Source organism: Canis lupus, chromosome 3, assembly GCF_048164855.1.
Source record: "Canis lupus baileyi chromosome 3, mCanLup2.hap1, whole genome shotgun sequence".
NCBI classification, from domain to species: Eukaryota; Metazoa; Chordata; class Mammalia; order Carnivora; family Canidae; genus Canis; species Canis lupus.
In genome coordinates, this window is record NC_132840.1 from 20464868 (window position 1) to 20490865 (window position 25998).

The window sequence follows — 25998 nt, forward strand, 5'->3', positions numbered from 1 at the left end:
CCTATATAAAAAGGTATAAGATTATTTAACATTGTTTGTTTGAACATTAGAGCCTGCCACATATAATGGTTCTTGTTTTATTATATACCTAGCCACAGAGGTTGTTCCTAACAAGCAAGGAACCTAATAAGACACGTGAGAAATTGCGTTTGAGCTAGCAGGAATAAGCAACTGTGGGTATCCCAGGGCTCAGACACTCTTTCCTAAGAGCAGAACTCAAAGTGGCCAATCCACCTGTGTAGTTATTAACATGACATTGATAAGAAGCTGCACAGAAATGGGCCTAAACAAGAAAGCGAGGTGGGGGTGGAAGTGAGGAAATCTGTAAGCACTAAAACTAAATTTTAGAATTTCCTGATTTAGCCATAGCCCTTGAAAGAATTTTGGGATCCGGGAGACTCTGCTTGATGCTTCTTTGAATCAAGAGTTGGCGAACTACCATTCAAGGGTCTAACATGGCCCCCTTTCTGTTTTTATAAATAAAGTTTTATTGGAACACAGCCATATCCATTCATTTACATATTGCCTGCTGGAGGCTACAACAGTGGAGTTGAGTAGGGGCCACAGAGACAGTACAGCCTGCAGAGTGGAAATACTTATCCGGTCCTTTGCAGGAAGAGTGTGCGAACCCCTTCTTGAAAGCCTTGTTCAGAAAACTACAGCAATCACATCATACAACATGGCAGGGCAGGGTTCTTCTCCCCTCAGATAACATTCAGAGGCGGGTTGATTAGCATTAACGCAATGCCCGGATGCCCATGGCTTTTTTATTGTCTTCATTGGCCTGGAGATCTGATCCCACTTGATAGATGAGAAAACTGATGCTCTGAGAGGTCCCCAGGTGAGCGAGCAGTGAGGCCAACGTTCACCCTCAGACTGCCTCCTGGAGGGGAAAAGTAATAAAAACATCTCAGCTGGTCTTGATACTATAGAAGGCTTCCCGGCAACTGAGAAGCGAACCCAGGGTTCTGCACGTCCTTCTCCGACAGCGAGAACTACAGGGAATAAAACAATGACACTGCAAGTCATAAAAAATCTAAATGGCATTAATTTTACTGCCGATGTTGTTTAGGGCATGTGCTGCTGCCACTGAGGAGGTGTGCAGTGCTGCTGCCCTAGGACCCTCTCAGTGAAGCAGGCTGGCATCTCTATCAGGCTGTGTCTGGAGGGGGAGGGCTTCATAGGGCTCCTTGCGGTGTGACACAGGCAGCTCCAGGGAAGACTGTCATCCTGAAACCTTTCTGAACGTTGTTCTAGGCTTAATTAATCAGCAATAGCAAGAACATAAAAAGACAGATCAGGTGACCCGTATTAACAAGTACCAAAATTAAATGTCTCTACATTGGCGAGGAGGGAGAGAATTGAAATGTAACCTCGATCAGAATGAAGACATTTAAAGACATGACCAAGATGAGCAAAACGGCCTCTGCAAAAATACTTTGAATTCTAATGCTTTGTGTGAAAGTATTATCTGGATTCCATGGAATCCACCCATTTTAAGGGTACAGTGGGGTGCATTTTGGTAAATGTACACAATCGCGTAGCCACACCAAGTATCAAGGTACAGTTTCCTTGTATCCTTTTGCTATCGATCCCTTCCCCTGAATCCAGACCCTCAGTGATCTGCCTTCTCTGATTACCTATTGCCTTTCTTGAATTTTCTATAAATGGGAATCCTACAGTCCATGTCAATGAGGGTATCAACATTTTGTTCCTTTTTATTGTGAAATGTGTTGTGGGCAGAGACAGGGCCTGGAGAAGCACCCAACCTGGGTGGAGCAGGCTGCTCTCTGCCTGCAGATGCTCCTGAGTCCTGCTTTACAGAGGAGCTGTGGCCCCTGAAAGCAGTACAACTGCGTGGATAATGACAGTTGACCTCCTAGGGCTCTAAGTGCCACACACATGCAAAGCTAAGAGCTTTACATAAATTAAATAGACTATCTCCTGCAGTCAAGTCCTCTGAGGTAGGATCATTTGTGTTACAGTCTAAATTGACTTGAACAGAGACTGGAGAATTTTAATTTTGTGGGTTTCATTCAGTCCATCTTTTTCCTCAATGACCAAAATTATTATTTTAAGTTACTGACACTACAGTGGATAGTATTTTTTTAGTAGCTTTATTGAGGTATAATTTACATAACATAAAATTTACCTGCTGTAATTAATTTAGCTACTACAATGATTCTCATAAATGTATAGTGTCATAAAACACCAAAATCCAGTTTTCACTGGACTGGACATTTCCATCACTGTATAAAGTTACCTTGTGCCCTTGCAAGCAGACCTCACCCCTACCCCAGCCCTGGGCAACTACTGACCTGCTTATACTTGCTGTTTGAGTGTTTGATTTGAATAGCATCATAAAATATGTAGTCTTCTTCGTCTGATGTCTGTCACTTAGCATAAACCTTTTGAGGTTCATTCATGTTGAGGCACATATCATTAGTTTTTTCTTTTTATTGCTAAGTAGTATTTCACTGTATGGATATACCACATTTTTTAAAAATGCATTCACTGGTTGATGGATATTTGAATGGTTTTCCAGCTTGGGGATTGTATGAATAAATGCTGCCACGAACATTCATGTACCTGTCTTTGTGTGCACTGTCCATGCTTTTGAGAGGAAGCGTTTCAACACCAGCTATTACAAATTTAGGAAAGGTACTGGTTCTGTGGCAGTGATGTAGAAACCAAGGAATGCTTGGGGAACCAGGGAGGGAAGCCTGACAGGTTTCACCAAGTGTCTGCTCTCTGTTGATATCTGCTTCAGCCTCCTATTAGAAAACCATATCCTGATCAGGAACATTGGGCTGGGGGTCAGAGAAGAGATGAGGGGATACGTGTGGGCCTTGATGTAAGCAAACACAAACTGGTGGCCACCCACTGTGGAGGATGTGGGCTCTCAAGGTTGGGGGTGTGTAGTCATTAAACCAAAACCAAATTATAAGCAGCCCTTCAGATGCTATCATGACTCAAAGAGAACTGTGGCCAGGTAGCCTTCAGTGTATGGCACAGTGCTGGAAGAGGAGAGATATGAGCTGAAGATTCACTTTTTGGCACTTCCCTGAACCACTTTTTGGGTAACCTATTTAGGAATGCTGGTATAATTTACAGATAGGCATAGGTTACATTCCTGTCAGTGCACATTTGCAGAAATTCCTTAAGGATTTAGACACGTCTCCAACGGCAAGAGAAACAAAAGCAAAAATGAACTATTGAGACTTCATCAAGATAAAAAGCTTTTGCACAGCAAAGGAAACAGTCAGCAAAACTAAAAGACAACCTACGGAATGGGAGATGATATTTGCAAATGTCTTATCAGGTAAAGGGCTAGTATCCAAAATCTATAAAAAAAAAAATGTATCAAACTCAACACCCAAAAAAACAATAAATTCAGTCAAGATGTGGGCAGAAGACTTGAACAGACATTTCTCCAAAGAAGACATCCAGATAGTCAATGGACACATGAAAAGATGCTCAACATAACTCATCATTGGGAAATACAAATCAAAACCACAATGCAATACTGCCTCACACCAGTCAGAATGGCTAAAATTAACAACTCAGGAAACAACAGATGTTGGACAGGATGCAGAGAAAGGGGAACCCTCTTACACGGTTGGGAATGCAAACTGGTGCAGCCACTCTGGAAAACAGTATGGAGATTCCTCAAGGAGTAACAGATAGAACAACCCTATGGCCCAGCAATTGCACTACTGGGTATTTATCCAAAGAATAAAAACATAGTGATCCAAGGAGTCACCTACACCCCAATGTGTAGAGTAGCAATGTCCACAATAGCCAAACAATAGAAAGAGCCCAGGTATCCATCGACAGATGAATGGAGAAGGAATATGTAGTGTATGTATGCATATATGTACATATATATACATATGTGTGTATATCTGTATATGTGTATATATATAAACATATGGAATGGAATATTACTCAGCCATCAAAAAGAATGAAATCTTGCCATTTGCAACAACATGGATGGAGCTAGAGGGTATTTTATGCTAAGTGAAATAAATCAGTCAGAAAAAGACTATCAATGATTTCACTCATGTGGAATTTAAGAAACAAAACAGATGGAAAATAATTTTTAAAAAAAAACATTTTATTTATTCATGAGAGACACAGGGAGAGAGAGAGGCAGAGACACAGGCAGAGGAAGAAGCAGGCTCCATGCAGGGAGCCTGAGTGGGACTCGATCCTGGGATCACGCCCTGAGCCGAAGGCAGATGCTCAACTGCTGAGCCACCCAGGCGTCCCGATGGAAAATATTTTTAAATAAAATTCACAATGCCATTTAATACGTCCCTTCCAAGTCTTTTTTCAAATATGGATGAATGTGTAGGACACTGTGTCCTGCAGCCCGAGTAACCAGAGTTTAAGATAATGGTGGCAAGGACAGTGAAAAGGTCAGCCAGAAAAAAAGAAATTAAATGAGTTCCAGAGATTCCTAACTATAAAGGTATCACCTGTCACACAATGTAAATTAGTGTTGTTAACACAATCTTTAGCCTTAACCTTCTCCGTATCATGTTGCCTACACTGGGGTCACATTACGAAGACTTTTTATCTGATTTTAGAGAATCTGCTTTAAATTTTCCAAGCAGATAAATTACAGGATTAACCTCTAAAAGCAACAGGGTGCAGAGTAGGTGGGTGATTTTGACATGCTGATCCACTCCTCAGAGGTTTTGAATACACCCACGCTTTACAAAGTTAATACATTATATTCTAGCCATCGGCTCATTCCAGAATGAACCACATTTACATTGTAGGTTGACCTTTACATATTTTTATTTCTTTGATTATAACATGAATTTCAGTGGTACCATTTCCCTGTATAAATCCAACATGGAATAATAATTAGGCAAAAACAGCAGAGAATTGAGCTTTTCCCACTTGTGCTATTATCAGGCAGAGGGGAGGTCCTGGGCTGGTGTACATCTTAGAGAATAAACACAGTTTTGGTGACCTTGATCATCTTGGACAAGACAGACCAGGCCATGATGGTGGAGGAAGGAGTCATGAGCCATATACAGCAGTTTCTGGAAGATGGAAAAGGCAAGGAAGTGGCTTCCCCACTGGAGCCCCCAAAAGGAACACAGCTCTGCCAACACCTTGATTCTAGCCCCACTAAGACTCATTTTTAGACTTCTGACCTCCAGAACTGTAAGAGAATGAATTTTGTGATTTCAAGCCAACTAAGCTGTGGCCACTTGTCACAGCAACCAGGAAAGTCATATGTCGTGTCTGAAAAACCACCAGTAGCTCTCTTGCTCCTCTCTGTGACCCAAAAATACTATCTGAGATGATAATCAGTCTCTCAGCTACCAAGTCAATTTGTCCATGAGATGGCCGAGTTCTGGGCTAATGTGCAAGGGACCGGGCTCACCGTCACAGAGGCAGCCGTCCCTGTGGGCCTGAGACGAGGCGTTTGGCATGAGTGTCTTCAGACCAGTCCAGCTGATTAAGATCTAAACCAACAGAACTATCTGTGCTCTCTTCGAATGTTATGCCAAAGGGAAAAAATCTCCCCCAAGGTGGTACCGTGTTTATAAATGTGTTTATTACAGCTTGTCGGCTGTTTATCTAGAATTTAGCTAAAACGTTTTGAATCGAGTTGTGATATTCCTTGACTTAACTCTGCATCTTTTCCATTCAGGTCTGTGAGAACTCCTGACATTTGAAGCTTGACTACCAAGTTTCCATAGCAACAGGAAAAAGAAAAAAAAATCCAAATCTGAAGATTGCAGTTTACAGCTCTCAAACTTCACACCTAGGCCTCAATTGTTCCAGATTTTTGTTTTCTTTGCAATTTCACTGGGTCTGTATTCCACCATTTTGACAGCATCTTCCTTTCTCCTTTAATTAATGGAATCTTCTGAATTGCTCTGAATGTTTAAAGATCACGGCATAAAACTTGACCTTCTGGGAGCAGGAACAATGGCTACTTTTTCTGATGTGTTGCCATGTTGCTAGTCAGCGCTCCACACATACAGCTTTGTCTGTGGGTTCGTATTTGTATATGTGTGAGTATCTGTATGTGTATATACACAGTATTTATAGAGAGAAACGCTACAGAAGGAGCCTAGTTTCGCTATGTCATTCTTCCTTGAGAGGTTACACAAAGAAAGGATAAAAGCTACGCACCTGTCCCCTCCAGGGCCTCAGCATCAAGCTCGGCACCAGCACAGACCACTGAGCTGACGCTTCTCCACCGTCCGGGCCAGTCTTGTGCCACCACGACCTGCCAGGCAGGTCCGCAGAGAGGGAGAGCAGAGACACAAGTGCTTTCTCTTTAGCAAAGGCCTGCGACCAATTTTCACTGCCACCCTATGCCAACATAGGCAAAAGTGTTGAGGGGCAGAGCAGCAAATTTCACCATCAAATGCCGAGAAAAGGGCTGAAATATTCTTCAAGGGCATCTGTCCGCATTTGCATATGTCCTGAATCCAGTCCCACTGGTTCTTAGGAGGACACGGATCATGGCAGAGAATCTCTCTCTCCTCAGTGTATGTACAATTGCAAATGTCATCGTGGAGGCCCTACATGCATAGGAGGAGGTCAACAGGTGCCCTGTGTGTACACATATATGCCCACATGTATAGACATACCTTTATGCACATACACAACGTTTGTTTCATATATACAGGCATAAAAATAGAGTAAATACAGGTAGTTTTAAAAGTACCCTTTTGTGTGAATCGACTACCGTTGTTTGCAAACCTGAAAATAAAAGATGTTCATCATGTATGAAAAGTAATTGATTTTTATTCTGTGAGCATGTAAAAAGTAAGAGGAAAGTTCGTGCTTGTACTAAGATTATCTTCTTGTTGATAAACTGTAACGAACCATCAAAGCTCACACCAAATTTTTCTATCAGATAAAACTAGTGACAGCCTGTGGCTTTTTCTTAGAGCTCGCCACAAACTAGGGTAAGGTAAGTGTCTTAGCATATTTCAATGCAGTTGCTTACTAAAGGTTTTAACCACACGCACACACACGTGTGCACACATGCACACCCACGCTTTCTTATGCAATCTATGTTTGCACCTGTGCTATTCAGTTCACCTTCTGTAGGAAGCAGGAGTTATATGTTGTCTTTATTGTAGTGAAATTATGCAGAAAGAGTTCCATATATTGTATTTGTTTCAATAGTAAGTCTTTTTGGAGCATATAGAATGCAGATTTTTTTTCCATTAAAATAAATGGGTATTGGTGGTTAAAACGGCTGGACAGTAGCTCTTCTCTGATTTCTATGTTGTGTCTAACATTGCCAACACAAGGTCTTGCCTTAGTGCAAGTTCATGGTTTTGACTGGTCATGTGGGGTCCCCTGTACATCTCTTGTTAATTGAGTAAGTTTATAAAGCTAGAAGCACCCTCACAGCTGGGCAATGCACTCGTCTTATCCATCATAATGAACAATCTGAGCATTTTGCAATCAGCTGCGGAGATGATAGACTCAAAGAGGAGCAAGGTCATTCTCAGGTTGATGACCATGTGGCACAAACACATGATCACAACCATCAGTCCCAGAACATGGGTGTATTTCTCTTGAACAAGTCCCATTACTCAGTCAGGAGATGCTGCATTGTGAACACAACAGTTTGGTTCTCCGTAAGGCCACAGAGCAGGCCCAGGGGCAGGGTGGGAGTCTAAGCTTGCACGCTCACACTCTACTAGATTTCCTCTTCTGGCTTTGTAGATTGTAGATTTCCTCTTCTGCCTTGTACCCTAACCCTGGTGAGTCTCACCTCCCTCTTCCTGCAAGGCAGGGGGGGAGAATGCTCACCCCAGGACAGAGGAGCATCCTCAGATGGCCAGGTGGTTGGCAGCCTGGCCCCTAGGCTGGCTAACTAACAATCAGAAAGCTCCCCCTCCTCTGTGAACCTAGGGAATCCGCAGGGGGAACTCGGTGGCCCATTCACTCACGTAAACAGGTGCAAATTTCCTCCTGGTCTCTCAAGCCCGTAAACTCTCCGGCACTATGCAAATCCAGCCACTAGCTTAGCATAGCTTAGAACACAGAAAAATAGGAATAAAGTGCATACTTTGTTAGTACGTAGCATATGCCTTAATTTTCCTCTACTTAAGAATGCTCCCTGTCCCCAGAGTTCTCATCAGGACAGAAATATTGCTATTGTGTAGTTCTTTCTAATCCTTTAAAAAAAAAAAAAGTGACCAGTTATTTGAAGCCAAAGTGGAAGCGATTCCTGAATCACAGAATGTTTTCTAACTTGTGAGAACACATTTACATTGTTTCTTGAAAGCAAAAGTAGAATCAAAGCATTATTTCATTATTACAAATAGAGCTTTAGTCCAAATTATTTTTTTAATGTGAACTAAGAGCCAGAAATTGCTTTTCTCAACTGCTGAGCACAAAACTGAGGATTTTATTTCTATTGAGTGAACAGTCAGACCTTCTTCACGATTTTATTTCTACCTCAACCACCTTAGTTGATTAAAAGTTACTTTTTCTCCCTGTTTGACATATGAAAAATGAATTATTTCTGATAACCTGTTTTAACAAAAACATGCAAACATTTGCTAATTTTGAAAAACAGTTACCTTCAATACTGCCAGTTCCTCCAAATGAACGCCATTTCAGGTAGATGTACCTGCTCTGACTCTCAGCCAAATCTGAACATGACATCAAAATAAATCTGGCTAAATTCCATGGTAGGTAGCAAAGAAGACTTTAATTCTTAAGGACCATTTTTAGAGATTGTGAAAACATCCCAGATTTCCAAAATGTGATCCTAAATAGCCTGATAAACAGAATAACCATTTACCATCAAATTCTTGAAGCAGATCACATTGCATTTCATCCAAAATAAATACATTGAGTCTTGATATTAAGACATGGAAACTAAAACATGAGTAACAAGGCTATGTTTGATGCTGGGTTTAGTGCAGCAGAACCCACACACAAGCTCTCCCAGTTGGTTCTGAAGGAAAGTCTACAGCTCTTCTGGGGTGTATGAACAGAGTAAAAAAAAAATGCGTTAATAATGCTAATAATAATAATGGTTTACATTTGATTGCTTGTTATGTGCCCACAATGTACAAAATCCTTTATGCCTATTAACTCATTGACCTCTTAAAACAACCCTATGAGGCAAGGACTCTTCTCCAACTTACCTATAAAGCAAGCAGACACTCAGAAAAATCAAACAGCTTGTCCAAGGTAAGTGGCCTCCAGAACCAGAACCCTCGAGGACTGGCTGCACGGTTCCTGCTGTTTCTACTTTGCTCCCAACCTCTTTGCTCCCAACTGTGCAGCAAAACCAAACAAAAGGTCTTCCGCAGACCAGAAAACCCTAATTTAAACCCTTGATTAGCAGGACTATCTATCCAAACTGAGTAAACAGACCTTCTACTATTTCTTAGTCCTAAGAGCTGTCAAAAAACATTAAGACCACTCTCAATTCATACAAAACATTAGGAGTGTCTTCTGCACAAGATAATCTTCAGTATTTCCTCCCTTCCCTCCCAGGGCTTGGCTGCAGGTACCTGAGGGACTCCTTCCAGACTAATTAGACATCTCAGCCATGTGAAAGTACACTCATGTCCTCCCAAGTACCCAGTCACAGCCAAACCAACCAAGGGGAGGGAAAGCAGAGGGAGATGTAGTGGGGGGCATTCAGAAGCTTGCCCTGGGCTCAGCTACAGACAAACTAAATGATCTCCAAGCACTTCTGAGTTTGTTTTTTTAAGATTTTATTTATATGTGAGAGAGAGAGCACAAGCAGGGGGGCTGTGAGAGGGAGAAGCAGGCTCCCTCCTGAGCAGGGCATCCGATATGGGGCTCCATCCTAGGACCCCAGGTTCATGACCTGGGTCAAAGGCAGATGCTTCACCAACTGAGCCACACAGGTGCCCGCACTCATGAGTTTTTTAATGTAAGACCTTAACCTGTTCATGTGAAGTATTCTTAAGCAAGAATCAATGGATAAATCATACCAAGAACAAGGTGAGTGCTGAGAAAGAATGGGCTACCTTCGGTGTCTAACCACTAAGAAATGATAATCAGTGCCTGAAGCCTGGGTGGCCCAGTCCATGAAGCATCTGCCTTCAGCTTAGGTCATGATCTCAGGGTCCTGGGATCAAGCCCCAAGTCAGGCTCCCTGCTCAGCGGGGAGTCTGCTTCTCCCTCTCCCCCAGCTTGTGCTCTCTCTTTCTCTCTCTCTCAAATAAATAATCTCTAAACAACAACAAAAAAGAAGTGATAATCAAATCATCACTATCTCCATCATCATCAGTTATCTAGCTACACTTCTCAAGAAGATGATACATCCCATCTTCTCTACTTATCTGGCTGTTGAGATTTGGAACTTCTCATAATCTGGTGGTAAGATGCTTTCATAATTAGTTCATCTGAAGCAGCTAACAGTTCTCTTGTTGTGTCAAATGTGTTACCTTGATCGTATTTCCTATCACTGATGGATTAGTCGACTACTGAAAAAATTCTGGGGCACCTGGGGTGACTCAGTGATTGAGCGTCTGCCTTTGGCTCAGGTCAGGGTCCCATGGTCTCGGGATCAAGTCCCGAGGCGGGCTCCCTGCAAAGAGCCTGCTTCTCCTTCTGCCTGTGTCTCTGCCTCTTTCTCTGTGTCTCTCATGAATAAATAAATAAAATATTTTTTAAACTTCTGTAGTTTTGACCTTTCTTATACAAAAGCATAAACAAAATATGTAGAAAGAGAAGAAAATGGTGGCATTGAACATGTGTTCGGATAAGAACTTTAACTGCATAAACTAAGCAGAAGTAATTTAGATATTCATTAAATTTAGTGAACAAAAAAGCCTCTTCCTATCACTCACGCAACATCACTATCATAACATTAATCATTGGAGGGTTGCTGAGCTTGATCAGTCTTTGAACCACTTTGTTTGGCTTCCAAGTGCCAGCTGGTTGGTAGGGATATGGTGAAAAGCAACGGGTATAGTAAGACCACAGAAATTTCACCATGAAGCTATGAAGCCTTTGAGAGACTGGCTCATAGAAGCACTGTAAGTATATGCTGAAAATTTCCATTTTCTGCTACTTTTTTAAAAGCTTTTCCTTTTGAAAGCAATAAAGTCATTCTTTATCTATAATATACATAGATTCGGGTTATTAAAGAACTGAAAGTGAAGGCTATATGAAAAATAGTATGTGTGGTCATGCACACATCAATGCTGTCTGGTGGTAAATATTATTTATCCCCCAAGATAAAAATTTTCAAAATTTTTAAATAGATATTTTTCATAAACACTCAAAAAGGATAAAAGTTGATCATTTTAAAATATTTAATTCTATTACAGATGCAGTTCCTTTGGGCCCTAGTTGCTGAATTGTCTACAGGTCCTGAGCTACAAATTAACATTTGATTTACCATGTAGTTGTAAAGAAACTTGTAACTTATTTGTGAAATATTTAAGTAAAGGTTATCTGGGATTTGTAATGTGTATACTTGGTCTTAGACTGTCTTTAGTACTGTTTCAACACAGTGATAGAGCAAAGGGATATTTCTTTCGGTGGTGCTCTGGTTGGCCTATAATGTTGAAAGACCAAGACTAAAACTAAGTGCTATCTGGTGGATAATTAACTCTTCCCACTGCTTCCTTCATAAGTCAGAGCCCTCTGATTTGAAAGAAACAGATAGATGATTGATAGAGAGAAAGAGAGATGATAGATAGATGATTGATGGATAGATAAATGAAGATGATGATGAAGATAGAGGATAGATAATTGATAGAGAGGCAGATGATAGGTAGATAGATGATTAACAGATGATAGATGATAGAAGATAGAATGATAGATGATAGGTAGATAGATGACTAGATAGATAGATAGATAGATAGATAGATAGATAGAAGATACACAGATGGTTGATGATAGGTAGATAGATGATAGGATAATAGATTAGATGGACATGGTAGGTAGGTAGCTAGGTGGATGATAAGTACATACAATAAATAGATAGAGATAGATAGAGATGGACATAGATAAGAGAGATTGAGAGAGAAATGGATAGAAACAAACCAGACAGGTAGGTAAACACACAGAAATAGAAAGCAAGAATACTTTAGGGAGGTCCTTAACCAAGGAGAGGTAAGGTGCTAATAGTTAATAAATGCCTCCCACGGACCAGGTATTTTACATACATACATATGTATGTATACACATAATGCCTAATTTATATGAAATATAGTTATTCATTAGACATGTCATGTATATAATTCTTGGAATATTGAAATAGGCAGTATCTCTACCGTACAGATGGGGAAACGAGGCTCACAAGTTAAAACCGTCTCCCACTAGGTCTCGCCCAGGAAGTGGTGTACGTGACTCCAACACCAGCACTTTTCCACTCTACCCTAAGACAGCACCACCCACCCATCACCCAGAATAAACCACCCAGGTTGAACCCTCTTGCATACAACACACGAAATTGACAGTGACAAGACAATCTGACACTAGCGGATAAGTGAAGCAGAGAAAAACAAACTTACAAGTCAGCCCTCTGAAACATTTCCTTCCTCCCTGGGCATCTGCCTCCAGGAAATTGCTAGTTTGGGTAAATAAATAGGAAACTGATTCCTTGGCAGCCAATCATGGAGACGCTTATTTGGAAAATTCCCACAAATGAGCATGAGAAACGTAAACCCACACTTCAAACCAAAAGCAAAACAAGTCAAGATGGATTGGGACACTGCTGATCGCACCATTCTTCTCCATAAAAGCAATTTTCTGTTCTTTGAGAACACAGTCTCAAAGAGACCTTCCCCTGCTCTGGCACACAAGACAAAGGATCCGGGGATGCTACCCAGTGTAGACGCCAGAGATAACAGCAAAACTTGCTTTTCACATGGGAATCCAAGCCAGGACGATGGGGACCAGATGAAGGCATTTCTAAATTAAGCGTGCCAGAACTAGACGCCTCTCTCTGAAACAGAGCCCTACCTTTGCTCCTCAGCAAAAGTGGATTCCGAAGACCCTGCCCTGTCCCTCCCTGTGCCTCCTGGACCATGTCTTCCCTCCGGAGGGGGACTGGTACCTAGAATGCTTCTTCTATACAAAAGAAAATAGGTCTCTGGCACCTGCAGGAAATGCCCAACTATCCTTCTGGAGACTGATCCGAAAGGAAAAGTGACCTGTTACAGTAGCCCAGGAACATTTCCCTACACTTCCCCTTCTCAAAGTATGTAATGACGGCCAATTTCAAAGCAAGCACCACCTCTTTACCCTCTGCCTCCGTCTTCTCAAGGCCAAAATTTTCTAATCTTTAACCCCATCAGAACATCATCTTCATTACTCAAATGATGTCCCTCTACTCCTTCTCCAAATCCCGCCATCTCAGTGCATCCGTATTGCCAATCACTATAGTTTTAAACTATATAATTTTAAATGTATAATTTTTGCTTAAGTGAATGCATTTTAAAAGAAAATTGTACATTACTACCATGAATGAAAAGCCAGTATCACTTGGCATATACTAAAGTAATAATCGAAATAAATACAAAACAAGGGACGCTTGGGTGGCGCAGTGGTTGAGCGTCTCTCTTCGGCTCAGAGCGTGATCCCCACATCCTGGGATCGAGTACCACATCGGGCTCCCCGCAGGAAGCCTGCTTCTCCCTCTGCCTGTGTCTCTGCCTCTCTCTGTGTCTCTCATGAATAAATAAATAAAATCTTTTTTAAAAAAACACAAAGCAAAATGGCAGAACAGGAGGGTCCAGTCCTTATATGCCCCGCCTCACCATCCCTGCCCCAGAAACACCAATTTTAACAACCACCCACAGATGAGAACATGTTTTGGGGAACCCAGAAACATGCCTGAAATGTTCTAGTACCTCAGTGGAGCAAAAAAGCCAGAGGATAATGCACTGAAGAGGTAAGAGGAGTATCACCTCATCCCTCCCTCAGGGCAGCACAGCTCAGAGCCTAGAGAGATCTCCCAGGCCACAGCTTCTTCTCTGCCCCTAGATACTTGCTTCCCAGGTTTTGCAGGATATTGCCCATTTGTGTCTTGTCCTGCCAGGAACAGCAGGGGAATCAGCACAGCTGAACAGTCTGGAACAGAAAAGAGCTCATAGCACCAACCAATCTTAGCAACATCAGGCCACAGATCACACTGCCTGATGTACAGTCTCCATTGACAGTCCTGCTCACAGGGGGAGGGCACTCCAAAAATTAAAAATGGAACTAATATGTTATCTAGCAGTCCCACTTCTGGGTACTTACCCAAAGAAATTGAAATCAAGATCTTGGAGAGATCACTGCACTCCCGTGTTCATGGCAACACTCTTCACAAACAGCCTTGGGGTGGAAACAACTGAAATGTCCATTGAAGATGAGAAGATAAGTACAAGGGACTATGATTCAGCCTTTTAAAAGAAAGAAATCCTGCCATGTGTGACAACAGGAACCATGGAGGGCTTTATGCTGAATAAAACAAGCCAGATGCAGAAAGACAAATAATATGATCTCACATGTGGAATCTCAAATTGTCCAATTCATAGATGCAGAGAGCAGAATGGTGGTTGCCAGGACTGGGGGTGAGGGAAATGGGGAGACGTTGGTCAGAGGGAACCAAGTTTCAGATACGCATAAGATCCTCTATACAGAACAGCGTCTATCACTGATGATACTGGATTATATACTTAAAATTTGCTGATCTTATGTTTAATGTTCTTACCACAGAAATAAGAATCATTCGTAATAGTAACGGGGGCAGGAGGACACCTAGGGAGGTGATGGGTATGTTTATGAGCTTGATGGTGATGGTTTCATGGGCATAGTATTCTCATCACCAAACTCGCTGAGCTGAATACATTAAACATGTACAGCTCTTGATGGCACTCATACCTCAATAAAGTGGTTTTTTAAAATAATAAAAATAAATACAATGAAAACTCAAAATGTGATTACCTTTTAGCTGGACAATATGTCCACCTAAGATCTGGGCAAGAGGCTGCCCTGTGTTAAAAGGAGAGATGAACAGGATGAGCAAGGACTTCAAGTCAGTAGGACCCAGCAGAGAGAGTACACCTGTCACAAAGAATGAAGAACCACCTGCTATGTGAGTCTCACTTGTGTGACGCCACATCCTCAGACCATCCGGAATGACTTCAATACCTTTGGAGAGAAACAAAACAAGCCAGGGCACCTGAGTGGCTCACTGGTTGAGTGTCTGCCTTTGGCTCAGGTCATGATTCCCAGGTCCTGGGATCCAGTCCCGAGGCGGGCTCCCTGTAGGGAGCCTGCTTCTCCCTCTGTCTGTGTCTCTGCTTGTCTCTCTGTGTCTCTAACAAATAAATAAAATCTGAAAGAAAGAACAAAAGGAAAAGAAAGAAAGAAAGAAAGAAAGAAAGAAAGAAAGAAAGAAAAAAAAAAAGATAAAACAAGTTTAACTGCATGAATGGAAGGTCACAGATCCAGTAACTGAAGGCAACATGTCCTTCTCTTCCTAGAACCAAACCTAGCTATTGAGTGATAGCACAGAACCGCACATGGTCAACTTATTGGAGTGCTTTTGTTTTCTATTTATTTTTGGTGTTGTTGGGTTGTTGTGTTTTGTTTTGTTTTGTTTTTTACCACTTTTATATACCTGGAGGAAGGAGTCCATGGAAGGGGCAGGTACGTGGAGGAGGCACATTCCTGGTGTGGGTTGATGGGTCCAGGGTCCAGCCTCATCCAGGAGGCAGGACACTCTGCCCATCTCCAGGCAGAAAGGACCAGAGACCTGCAGGTCCAGGTACTTATGGAGACATGGAGGGCAGGACATAGGTGACACTAGTCTCTACCATCCCTGCAAAACAGAATATAAGGTCATCCTCTGAGACAGAAGGATGAAACACTGGGTTTGGAGAGCCCAGAGAGGTGTGGACCATCCATGAAAGGCTGGAGGCTGGAGCATGGCTGGCACTGAGGCAGGTGGCTGCTCCTGGGCAGTGTCACCCTGATACCAGGGAGAAAAGCAGAGCAAGCAAATGGCAGCTCTGACCAGTGTCCACCAGATGCAGGTGCAGCCAGGGAAAAAGACAAGCTACACGTTCTCCAAGGGCTGAAGTGACCACTTCTTCTCTGCTTACAGGGCACACGCAGCCTCTCACTGTCCCTCGGCCACCCCTGCACGGCGACACGTCCCTCAGTGCAGGCCTGGCAAGGGAGGGGTGCCCAGACAGCCCAGCTAGAACCAAAGAGACAGTATGAAAGTATCACATTAGCTCACGTAAAACCAAACCATCCTGAAAGGGGCAAAGGGAATTACTTCAGTTACACAATTAACCTAGAAAGATCTTTAAAAAAAAAAAAATGCTAAGGTTTAAAACAAGGGTTATTCAAAACCGAAATTTTAAAGGTTAATTGCTAGTGCCTTACACATAATTCAATAGTTTTGCTAATGGAACAATATTCAGTTAGGTTCAGTGTGTCAACCCCTACAAAGTAAGTATATCAGCCATGACTATAAATTAGTGAAATTTCTGTGTAAAGCAGCTATTTAAAAGACCTTGGTCTCCACAGAGGAAAAGCATGCTGTCTTTCTGCAAAAAACAAAAACAAGAAATGCTCCATGTCAGGTGTGCTTGTTGCATATGTAAAAACCGTTCAATTAGCATGAAAAGGACTCAGGGCGCCTGGGTGGCTCAGTGGTTGAGCATCTGTCTTCAGCTGAGATCGGCTGAGATCGTGATCCCAGGGTCCTGGGATAGAGTCCTGCATCAGGATCCCAGCCAGGAGTCTGCTTCTCCCTCTGCCTATGTCTCTGCCTCTCTCTGTGTGTCTCTCATGAATAAAATCTTAAAAAAAAAAAAAAAAAGGTTAAGAAGGATTTAAGTGTCCTGCCACACACACACACACACACACACACACACACAAACACATACATTAAAAAAACAAAACTATAGGTCCTAGTGCTAATTCATGTTGCTCGCAGCCATAAGCCAGATCTGGCTACAAATCCAGGGGAGTGGGAATCTGGATTCTGTGCAGAGTATAGGAGCCTCAGTGATTGAGGCAAGAAGCAGGAAGACCTGAAATTCTATCCACCCTCACCTACTCATGAGCTAAATCATCCTGGAGCTTTAGGTAAACACTTAATAAAATACCAAGTATGATACCGATTTCAAGTGGTATTACTTTACCAACTGCTTTGGGTTGAGTCTCCCCACCAAAAAGACATGTTGGAACCTGCCCCCTAGTACCTCAGAACATAATTTATTTGGAAACAGAGTCTCTGCAGATATAAAAACCTAAGAGGAGGTCATATGGGAGTAGGGTCGGTCCCAAATCCAACATGACTGGTGACCTTATATAGAGAGAGATACACACACGGGGAGAAGGCCACATGAAGACAGAGGCAGAGATGGGCGGAATGCATCTGCGAGCTAAGGACACCAAGATTTGCCAGCAGCCATCAGAAGCTAGGAGAAAGGCATGGAACAACTTGTACCTCACAGCCCTCAGAAGGAACCCACCCCGATGGCACCTTGATTCCAGACTCCTGGTCTCCAGAACTGTGGGAATATAAATGTCTATTGTTTTAAGCCACCCAGTTTGTGGTACTCTGTCGCAGCTGCCCCAGGAAACTAATGCCCGTGTCAATATATAAGGAGGAAAATTCCCAAGAAATGCCCCAATCGAAAATAAATTCATACTTGAAGACTGAGTCAACAGAATTCTATGCAGCGTCTGTAGATTCTTCTAAAGCTACTGGTTCTCCACTGAGGATGACGACCTCCCCACCCCCCCAATTCGTGCAGACAGTGGGCAGTATCTAGGGATCTTTTTGGTCGTCACACTGCATGGGGGGTGAGGGGGGTGCCACTGGCATCTGGTGGGAAGAAGTGAGAGAAGCTGCTCAGCATCCTACAAAGTGCTGGGCCCAGTGCACCCCCCACCAGCAACTCGAGGTCCCAGCTCAGCAGCACCCCTCCTTAAACACCTAAGTCCACTCTCTGGACCCTGCAGCTGACCTCCCCTTGCCCAAACCAGAGACCTTCCCCACTGCACACCCCCGACCCTCGAACCTCGTGTTGCACGAAAGAAGCCGGCGCTCGGGAGGCGCTCATTCCATTTACACCAAGTGGAAACACAGCAAAACAAACGATCGTGTTAAAACCGAGGACACTGGTGGCCCCGGTGGGTGGGTTGGGGGGGGGGTTGGAAAGAAGCTGACGGGCTCCCCTGGAGGCTGGGGGTGATTCTTGACCTGGAGAGTTGGCTAACACCAGCTGAGGTGGACTGAGGATGTCTACACCACCCAGACATATGCTACACTTAAATCAAAAGTTAAAAACCACCTGCCCCCTGCGCCGGCACCTCCACGGACGTCGTGGGATCAGGGCCGTGACCGGACCTGCAGCCGGGCAGCTGGGCACGCGGGGCGCGCGCCTCTCACACGCGGCCTCAGTGTCCCCTCCGGTGACCCGACCCCTGCTCCCTCCCGCGGGTTTGCGGGGCTCTGTCGCAGGCCAGGCCACCGGCCGCTGCAGCCGACCCCGCGGCAGGGCGGGTCCCCTCCGCTCTCCGCCGCGGCTCGGCGAGGGGCGGGGCCTCCGGGGGGCGGGGCCAGGCCGGGCGAGAGGGTGGGGGCGGGCCCCGCGCGGAACGGGAACGCGAGAGCACAGGCCCTTCCGGCGTGTGCCGCGAACTACGACTCCCACAGCACCCTGCGGTCCCGCGGCTGGCCTCCGGCGTCGCGAGAGGAGGCCGCTGGGGGGCGGGGCGTGCGCGCGGACGGACGGAAGTGCAGGTGACGGTTGAGCTTCGCCGCCAAGCTGGGAACCGGGGAGATGGCCGAGACGGACCCCAAGACCGTGCAGGATCTCACCTCGGTGGTAAGGGACGCCCGTGGGGCCCGAGGCGCGCTGTCGGCGGCCGCGACGGCCCGCGTGTCCGGAGGCGCCGCGGGCCCAGCCTGCAGCCCCAGCCGCGCTCGCCCGACCCGGGCCGCCGCCGCCCGCGCGCCCAGCGCACACCCGAGCGAGCCGTGAGTCGCGGCAGCCGCCACGGGAGGGGGCCTCGCCGGGGCCCGGGGCGGGGCGGGGGCGGGGGCCGGAGCCGGAGCCGGAGCCGGGGCGGTCAGGGCGACCCCAGCTGGACGCCGCCCCGCCCCGCCCCGCGCGAGGGCCCCGGCGAGCGCCAGGTGCTCCGTGTCGCGTCTCCCCGTCTCAGGTGCAGACACTCCTGCAGCAGATGCAAGATAAATTTCAGACCATGTCCGACCAGATCATCGGAAGAAATATCCTTTGTATGTGTGGTCAGCCTCTGCGGGCCCCTGGCACCTGTGGCCCGGGCAGCGGTGTTGATAGGTGGTTGCAGGCCCGCTGCAGGCAGCCATGGGCCACGTACAAGTATGAGTAGTAGTGTTAGTATTATTGTAACTGAGCCTGGGTGTGGTGCTCTGGCGGTTCTGTGCCAGGAGCTGAGGGCCCCCGAGCTGGCCCCCCGGCCCCCAGACGCCTCCAGTCGGCCGGCCGTGGCCTCGGGAGTGGCCGCGGGCCGTGAGCTGCGCGCTGGGTGCGGATCTCTGCTCCGGGCCCCGCCGCCACCTGATGAAGAAGTTGTAGGGGCGGCAGCTTAGGAAAGTGGAGGAGCTCGTCCAGGTCCCAGGACCCGTAAAGGGCCCCCGACTCCTTCACCGCCAGAATTTAGCCGTACTCCAAGGGAAGCCCAGTTTGGCTGAGACGGTTGTGTTTAAGGTCCCGGTGTCCCCAGCTCGGGAGCGAAAGGATGAGCAATGGCAGGTGTGTGTGGCCTTTAACTTCTCCACTTGATGACATGAGCAGTCGCATTGACGACCTGGAAAAAAACATTGCAGACCTCATGACCCAGGCTGGGGTGGAAGAGCTGGAGGGGGAGAACAAGATCCCTGCCACACCGAAGAGCTGAAGGTGAGGGGGTCGGCTGTCCCCGTCGGGCTGTCCCGGTCCGGGGCCTGCCACTGCAGTTAAGGAGGCCGGGCGTCCTCTCCATCAGCCCCCAGCCGGATCCCAGCAGGCATCTCTCTGATTCTCCTGGCCTTTATTAAGTGGACCTATGTCCTTAGTAGTTAAGATGACTGGTTAACAGGCAGTCACTGAGTTTATGTCATTGCAGGCAAATACCAAGAAATGTGTTTTGTTGGCCTGAGAATTCTTACCACTGGCAGATTTATTTATTTATTTGTCTGTTTGTTTATTTTTTGTGACCAAAACCCCATATTGCCACCTTCAACTTCATAAGTGCCTTGAGTTCTGGGTTCTCCTGGGAACTCCCCCTGCGCTAGATAAATGACAGGACAACGCCTGATTATGACTCGAATGGATGAAGTTAGGCCGCAGTGAGCCTTCACCCGAGAGCCGCCTGGGGGCTCAGTCTGTTCAGCATCTACTTTCTGCTCAGGTCATGATCTCAGGCTCCTGGGATCGAGCCCCATGTCCAACTCCCTGCTCATGGGGAGTCGGCTTCACCCTCTCCCTCTGCCACTCTCTGTCCCTCAAGTAAATAAATCTTAATTTCCACTACATAGTTCCCAATATCTGATGAAAGACAGATAATCAACAATAGCCACATAGCGAGACAGCAAGATGTTGTGGGCCTCCGTAGTCTCCCCATGGTAGGTTTCTTCCTTATGAGCCTCTTCAGGAGTATGGTGGTTACCTCGCCGCAACCTAGAACTAATTTTGAAACTACCGTTTCTCTCATCCCATTTTTAGCATTTTAATTCCCTATAAAAACAAAGTTTACTGAGAATTTTTAGACCACTCTAGTACCAAGCAGAACATACAGTAAAAGGCACCAAATTCCTTTTTCAAAAGTTCTGGGCATGTCCTGGCTGAACCAGATTAGAAGTAGCTGTGGCATACAGGTCACTTTGAAGTCCAAGAAGAGACAGACTTGGGAGCGAAAAGACTTGGAAATTCACTGTCATTTTAACAAGAGATTGGGTTGACTCGCTGTGTGAGTAAATCACACACTTGTTATGTGTGGGTTGTCCTCTTTATTCCTGTAGAGAGATGATATGGAAAATGTCCTGCCAGCCTTAGAAGCTTCTCTGGGTCTCCTACCACCACATGGCGGTCAAAAGTCCCGTCAAGTGAGTGAGAACATCTGTGGAGAACTGCAGGATGGAGACTTTTCGAGTGACAGGGGTGATCAAGAGGAAGAGTTGCTGGGAATGGATTCAGAAGTTTTCAAATAAAGATTTCCAATTAAATCTGTTGTGATATCTTTGCTGGGGCATCGTGCAAAGGAAGTACATCATACGTCTAGTTCAGTAGAGGATTCTGGAAAGCTTTTTACCATTTGACAGTGGTACATGTCCATCTTCTCTGTCCTGGTGGGAGCATAATGTGTTGATGGTTTTTCTTTTCCAACAGGCAGCTAATTCACACTGAAGTCCGGAACAGCATTTTTACAAGCCGACAGAAGACCGAATGGCTTTCTGAAGCAACTGCTATGTGTAGACAGATTTTCTATTCTGAAGTGTGCGTTCTTCTTACAACATACTGTATAGTTAGTCTATATAGAGTGATCCTCTCCCCCAGTTTCTTGAACATGGTAATTCCACATCTTGGATCTTGGTCAGTCGTGCTGTTAAATATTAAACACTAAAACTTTGGCGGTTCCTGCATAAAATTGTCAAATTTTTTAGTGTATTTTTGTGAAGTCATTGTTTTCTATCATTCCTTTTGTAGTAGTTACTGTTTGATGAAAGTTGCTGTGTAATTTTTTATAGACATCTGGTAGACTCTTCAGTTATAATTAGATTTTGTGAAGTAAGACATTTGGCAAGTTGAGGGTTCTTTAATTCTCAGCACAGAGTGTTGAGCCAACACCAAATAGCATGTTGGTGATGCTTTTCAAATGGTTAAAAACATTTAAAAATTGGTGATTGAGAAATCTCTGGCACTACCCTGTTGCCAAAACTGAACACTGACCTGCAGGGTCATATCCCAAGTCCCTGAGGCCAGAGGCTAAAACACTGACGAGGAACCACTGCCATTCCTGTGTGTTCCGATGTTAAATGCAGAAAGTGACAGGACCGCCACTGTAACCAAGGCGCTCGTTAGAGTTTTGCATGAGATTTGAGTACTTGAGTAGGCCCCTGTGCTGTTCACCTACAGTCGTCACCATAGAAAATCTGGCAGGATTTTACACCCCAGTTTGCTGTCTTGTCTGGGAGCCACCACTCAGGAAAAGGGAACAGAACAGGAAAACAGACCGTGTGAAGTCCGTGCCAGTTGCTGGGCTAGAAAATGCTAAATGACATGTAATAGGCTCAAGTTTTTAAGATTTCTTTAAATGATTTCTTACCTAAATTCTTACAGAATAATGTTTTATTATTGATTATAGAAGACAGGAATAATAACTCTTGCCACTCCAAAAAGCAGTGCTGCCCAGAGTGCTAAGGCTAGAGGCCAGGCGTCCCATGCAACTGCCACAGCAAAGTGACTCGGTCTGCAAAAAATGGGAAAAGTTCAGGAATGGTACAGTGCTGCTTAGAAGGAAGCCCTGAATGAACACAGTGTGAGTTTTTTAAAGTTTCCTATATCACCAGTCGTGTTTGTATTGAAAATATATAATATTATTAAGAAATTATTTGTCCTATTTATAAATTACATAGGTAACACAAAGGAGTAGTGGTTTGGCACTGTTAACCGACCTGCTGGGTCCAGCCTGGAGGGTGAGCCCCGCGTGCGTGCGGGAGGCTCTCAAGCCTAGTATGGGGCACGAGGCAGTGACCTGGCCACTTGCTGTCGGGATTTAGGTAGACGTTGTCTTCCTTAAGTAACAGATTTCAGAGGCAAGCTCCCCTGACCAGAAATATCTGCCGTGAATAAAGGTGCCTGAAATCCTGCTATGGATGCTTCCTTTCTGTCAACAATGATTTGTTTGGTTTTCCACATTTTCAGATTAAAATGGACACACCATTTTAGATTATGGGCTAAAACCCCTGAAAGGATTAGGTACACAGAGCCAAAGGCCAGAAGGGGAAGTAGAGAGGTTTGGGGGGTGTGGTGCTGCATGAGAGGGGAACCTGAGCGGGCGGGGAGCTTGGTGGGGGGAGCAGGGAGCCGGAGTGGGCCGTGGACTGCCTCTACCCTCCCAGGAGACCTGGGCTTTCCCACATTCAGGGGACAGGCCTTTCCCAGGTACGTTCCCAGGATGCTCATCCTTGGAGAATCACTAGCACAGAAGGGTTTATGGTCACTTGGGTTTAGCAGACTTGCCTCCTCCTAGATTCACTTCATGAAAATCCACAGTGCAAATTAGCATATTAAAGGCTCTGAGGTCCCAGAGCAGAGAAATGTGATTTAACTTCTTCACCTGCCAGTTGCCAAGTTATTTGACCAAGGATCTTTTTTTATACTCAGCACCTAATTAACATTTCATTGAACTAGCTTGCTGTAAAATCCACACGGGGAGATCGCAGTTAAAGTCATCCAATAAATAGCTTTGGATTCAGTTTATAACCGCCTGTGTTGCCAAGTCCTCACCTGACCTGTGCTCCAGGCCTCTGGGCAGAGCCGCCTTTAGCCTGATGGGCAAGTGCTCTGTGACCCTGGTGAGGCCTTCACGTTTGTGCCAGAGGATGGCTTTCCTCAACTTGGAAGCGAGAAGCTCAAGGCCAGCTCAGGCACACAGCCCCATGCGCCGCTGTGAGCAGGTGCTTGCCACTACAGCCCTCTGGGGTCTCAGCCTCTGGGGCTCCCAGCCCCTCCTGGGACCACCGCCTTGGCCATCTGACACCTGCTCTTGCGGGCTCATGGCCCCGGGGGGTGTCCACACTTCCCGGCCTAGGCGGGGTCTGCACAGGGAAGTACAGATCTCTTTTATCCTCCCAACTGATTTTTGTTCCTTCAGAGGCCATGAAGATCCTACTCAGGGCTGATGAGTAGAACCAGCATGGAGGTGCCTCCACCAAGCCAAGTGCTTCCGTTTGATTGATGCCCTCACCTCCCCAACCCAGAGGCCCCATCAGCTTCCACCGGCCCCCTGCCTCCTTCAAGCCACAGAGTTTTAAAACACTTTTATCTCATGCTCTTATCAGTTTTATTTTTACACTGTTTCATTTCTAGCAAAGTACCATCGTGTGTGACCTTATCAGAATAAACATTCAGTATTTCGGGTAATTAAAGCTTAATTTATCTCTCTAAGTTGTTGGGATCCTAACTGCACTTGGCAGCATTGCTAGGAAGGTAGAGTCCTCCCAACAATCCATCTCAAATGAACCTTTTAAACATCCTGTTTGGAAATTGAAGGTTTCCCATAAGGATAATTATGTTCCTCTTAGCTTTTTCTTTTCTTTCTTTTTTTTTTTTTTTTTTGTATTCTGTAGCATATATATTTTTTAATCAGATTTAAATGGAGGAATTGTCACTATCTGTTGTCAGATCTAACCCTGAAAATTAACTGGCGACAGATGACAGTCTAGCACTTACTGGGAGTGTTTGCTATAAAACGCTGCACTGGGTTAAGTATTTTGTTTACATCATTTGATCCTCAAGACAAGTTTGAGTTAGGTTTTTAATCTGATGAGTCCCTGTTTAAACAGAAGGAAGCCATCGGTGAGTGGCAGTGAGGTCACACGGCTGAAGGCAGGGACCCTGGACTCCCCACAGCTATCCCAGTGGCTGAGCCCACACTCACAGCAGTGTTTCGTCTGCCTCCTCCCAAGAGCTGAGGCCTCCAAATGTTTATGACCACATGCTCTGGGAACCATCAACTTGAAATTCAGTTTTCAGTTAAACATCATATAATAAACATGCTTGAATTTTTGTTCAAGATTAAAACTATACAGAGCTTGGAGAAAACATGTACTCTGGGACAAGCATCTTTTTTGTGTTCTCCTAGACACAAATAACTCAGAAGTTCAGTTGAGTTTTTCAAATGTTTGCCTTAATAGAACCACAGAGAGTGCTAACCTCTGGTTCTCAAATTTGTTTCTTTGCTCACACCCCATCATTTCTCAAGCACAGAAACTCTCCCTGAGATGCATCTTGGGGAAGAAAGAGCCCCTCCCACAGTGACCTATCTCCTCACCATCTCATCAGATCACTTGGTTCAACACACACACAAGTACAGAAGTCTTCAAAAGGTACCCATGCAGCCATCACCTGGAATCTTCATCTTCCATTAACACTGTTAAATGTCTGCTTTTAGCTGAAGCCTCTTTAAAACTCCCTTTTCAATGAATGGAAATAGGGGGGATGTGAGTCATTGCCCAGAAACAAAAACCAGAGGAATTAGGACTGAACTCATTGGCCCCACAAATCACTTTGGAAATAGGGAGTTTGTTTCTACAAGTCAGTTTGACTCTTACAAAAGAATCCATTCCAATGTTGTGCCCTAATATGCTGAGGCTTCCACCAAGAGAGGTGCCTGGAAGTTCTTCAGACACCTGGCTAGGATTAGATTTATGCCTAATATATACAGAACATCTGCTTCCGTGGGTCCCTGGCCACTGCTGGTGAACTGTAATGCTTTGTGGCTCTCTCCTTGAGCAAGGCCAACGCATGTTTATAGACCACATACATAAATGTCTCACGGATGCTCCCCTGCTCCATGGTAATAATCCTTATGGAATGTTTAGAGGTTCCCACTTTGTAGATACATTTTGACCCATTATTCATATTGGGCAACGCAAAGTATCTACCTTCCAAAGAGGAACAGTATTATTGCCCAGTAATTAAGAATAGCATGACGGACGCCCGGGTGGCTCAGCGGTTGAGCGTCTGCCTTTGGCCCAGGGTGTGATCCTGGAGGCCCAGGATCAAGTCCCACATCAAGATCCTTGTGAAGAGCCTGCTTCTCCCTCTGCCTATGTCTCTGCCTCTCTCTCTCTCTCTGTCTCTCTCTCTCTCTCTCTCATGAACAAATAAAATCTTTTTTAAAAATAGCTTGAATTCAGATCAAGCTGATTGGAAGCACTTAGCTGCAAACAGCAGGAACCACAGCCTTGTAAACCAAAGGGGGTGGCACGGCTTCATGAGGCGACAAGTCCCCAGA

At 45.1% G+C, this 25998-nt stretch overlaps 2 protein-coding genes and 1 long non-coding RNA gene across 12 annotated transcripts in view; 2 read left to right on the forward strand and 1 right to left on the reverse strand.

The window, feature by feature from the left end:
* The window catches only part of CDH13 (cadherin 13), a 1001991-nt gene extending 994751 nt beyond the window's left edge, over positions 1 to 7240 (forward strand). For both annotated transcript variants that reach the window (XM_072819439.1, XM_072819441.1), the window contains one exon: positions 5675 to 7240. In XM_072819439.1, the coding sequence (XP_072675540.1) occupies positions 5675 to 5682 (8 nt within the window). In that variant the 3' untranslated portion in view covers positions 5683 to 7240. The remainder of the gene's footprint in view (positions 1 to 5674) is intronic.
* Positions 442 to 18476, reverse strand: LOC140629960 (uncharacterized). Of its 8 annotated transcripts, none has more exons than XR_012027748.1 (9): positions 18306 to 18476; positions 15611 to 15811; positions 15076 to 15138; positions 14932 to 14979; positions 14245 to 14335; positions 13854 to 14073; positions 8583 to 8782; positions 7947 to 8030; positions 442 to 5057 (listed from the first exon to the last, which is right to left on the reverse strand). It is a non-coding gene; the product is annotated as an uncharacterized lncRNA (long non-coding RNA). The 8 variants fall into 8 exon arrangements; XR_012027750.1 differs by having other exon boundaries at positions 15076 to 15325; XR_012027745.1 differs by having other exon boundaries at positions 14932 to 15138.
* Positions 18477 to 18588: 112 nt separating this feature from the next.
* On the forward strand, positions 18589 to 22849 carry HSBP1 (heat shock factor binding protein 1). Of its 2 annotated transcripts, none has more exons than XM_072819446.1 (4): positions 18589 to 18842; positions 19180 to 19246; positions 19778 to 19898; positions 21366 to 22849. In XM_072819446.1, the coding sequence occupies exons 1-3, from the start codon at positions 18798 to 18800 to the stop codon at positions 19894 to 19896; spliced, it is 231 nt and encodes a 76-aa protein (XP_072675547.1). In that variant the 5' UTR covers positions 18589 to 18797; the 3' UTR covers positions 19897 to 19898; positions 21366 to 22849. The 2 variants fall into 2 exon arrangements, with proteins under 2 accessions (XP_072675547.1, XP_072675548.1); XM_072819447.1 differs by having other exon boundaries at positions 18684 to 18842; positions 20999 to 21624.
* Positions 22850 to 25998: the final 3149 nt, after the last annotated feature.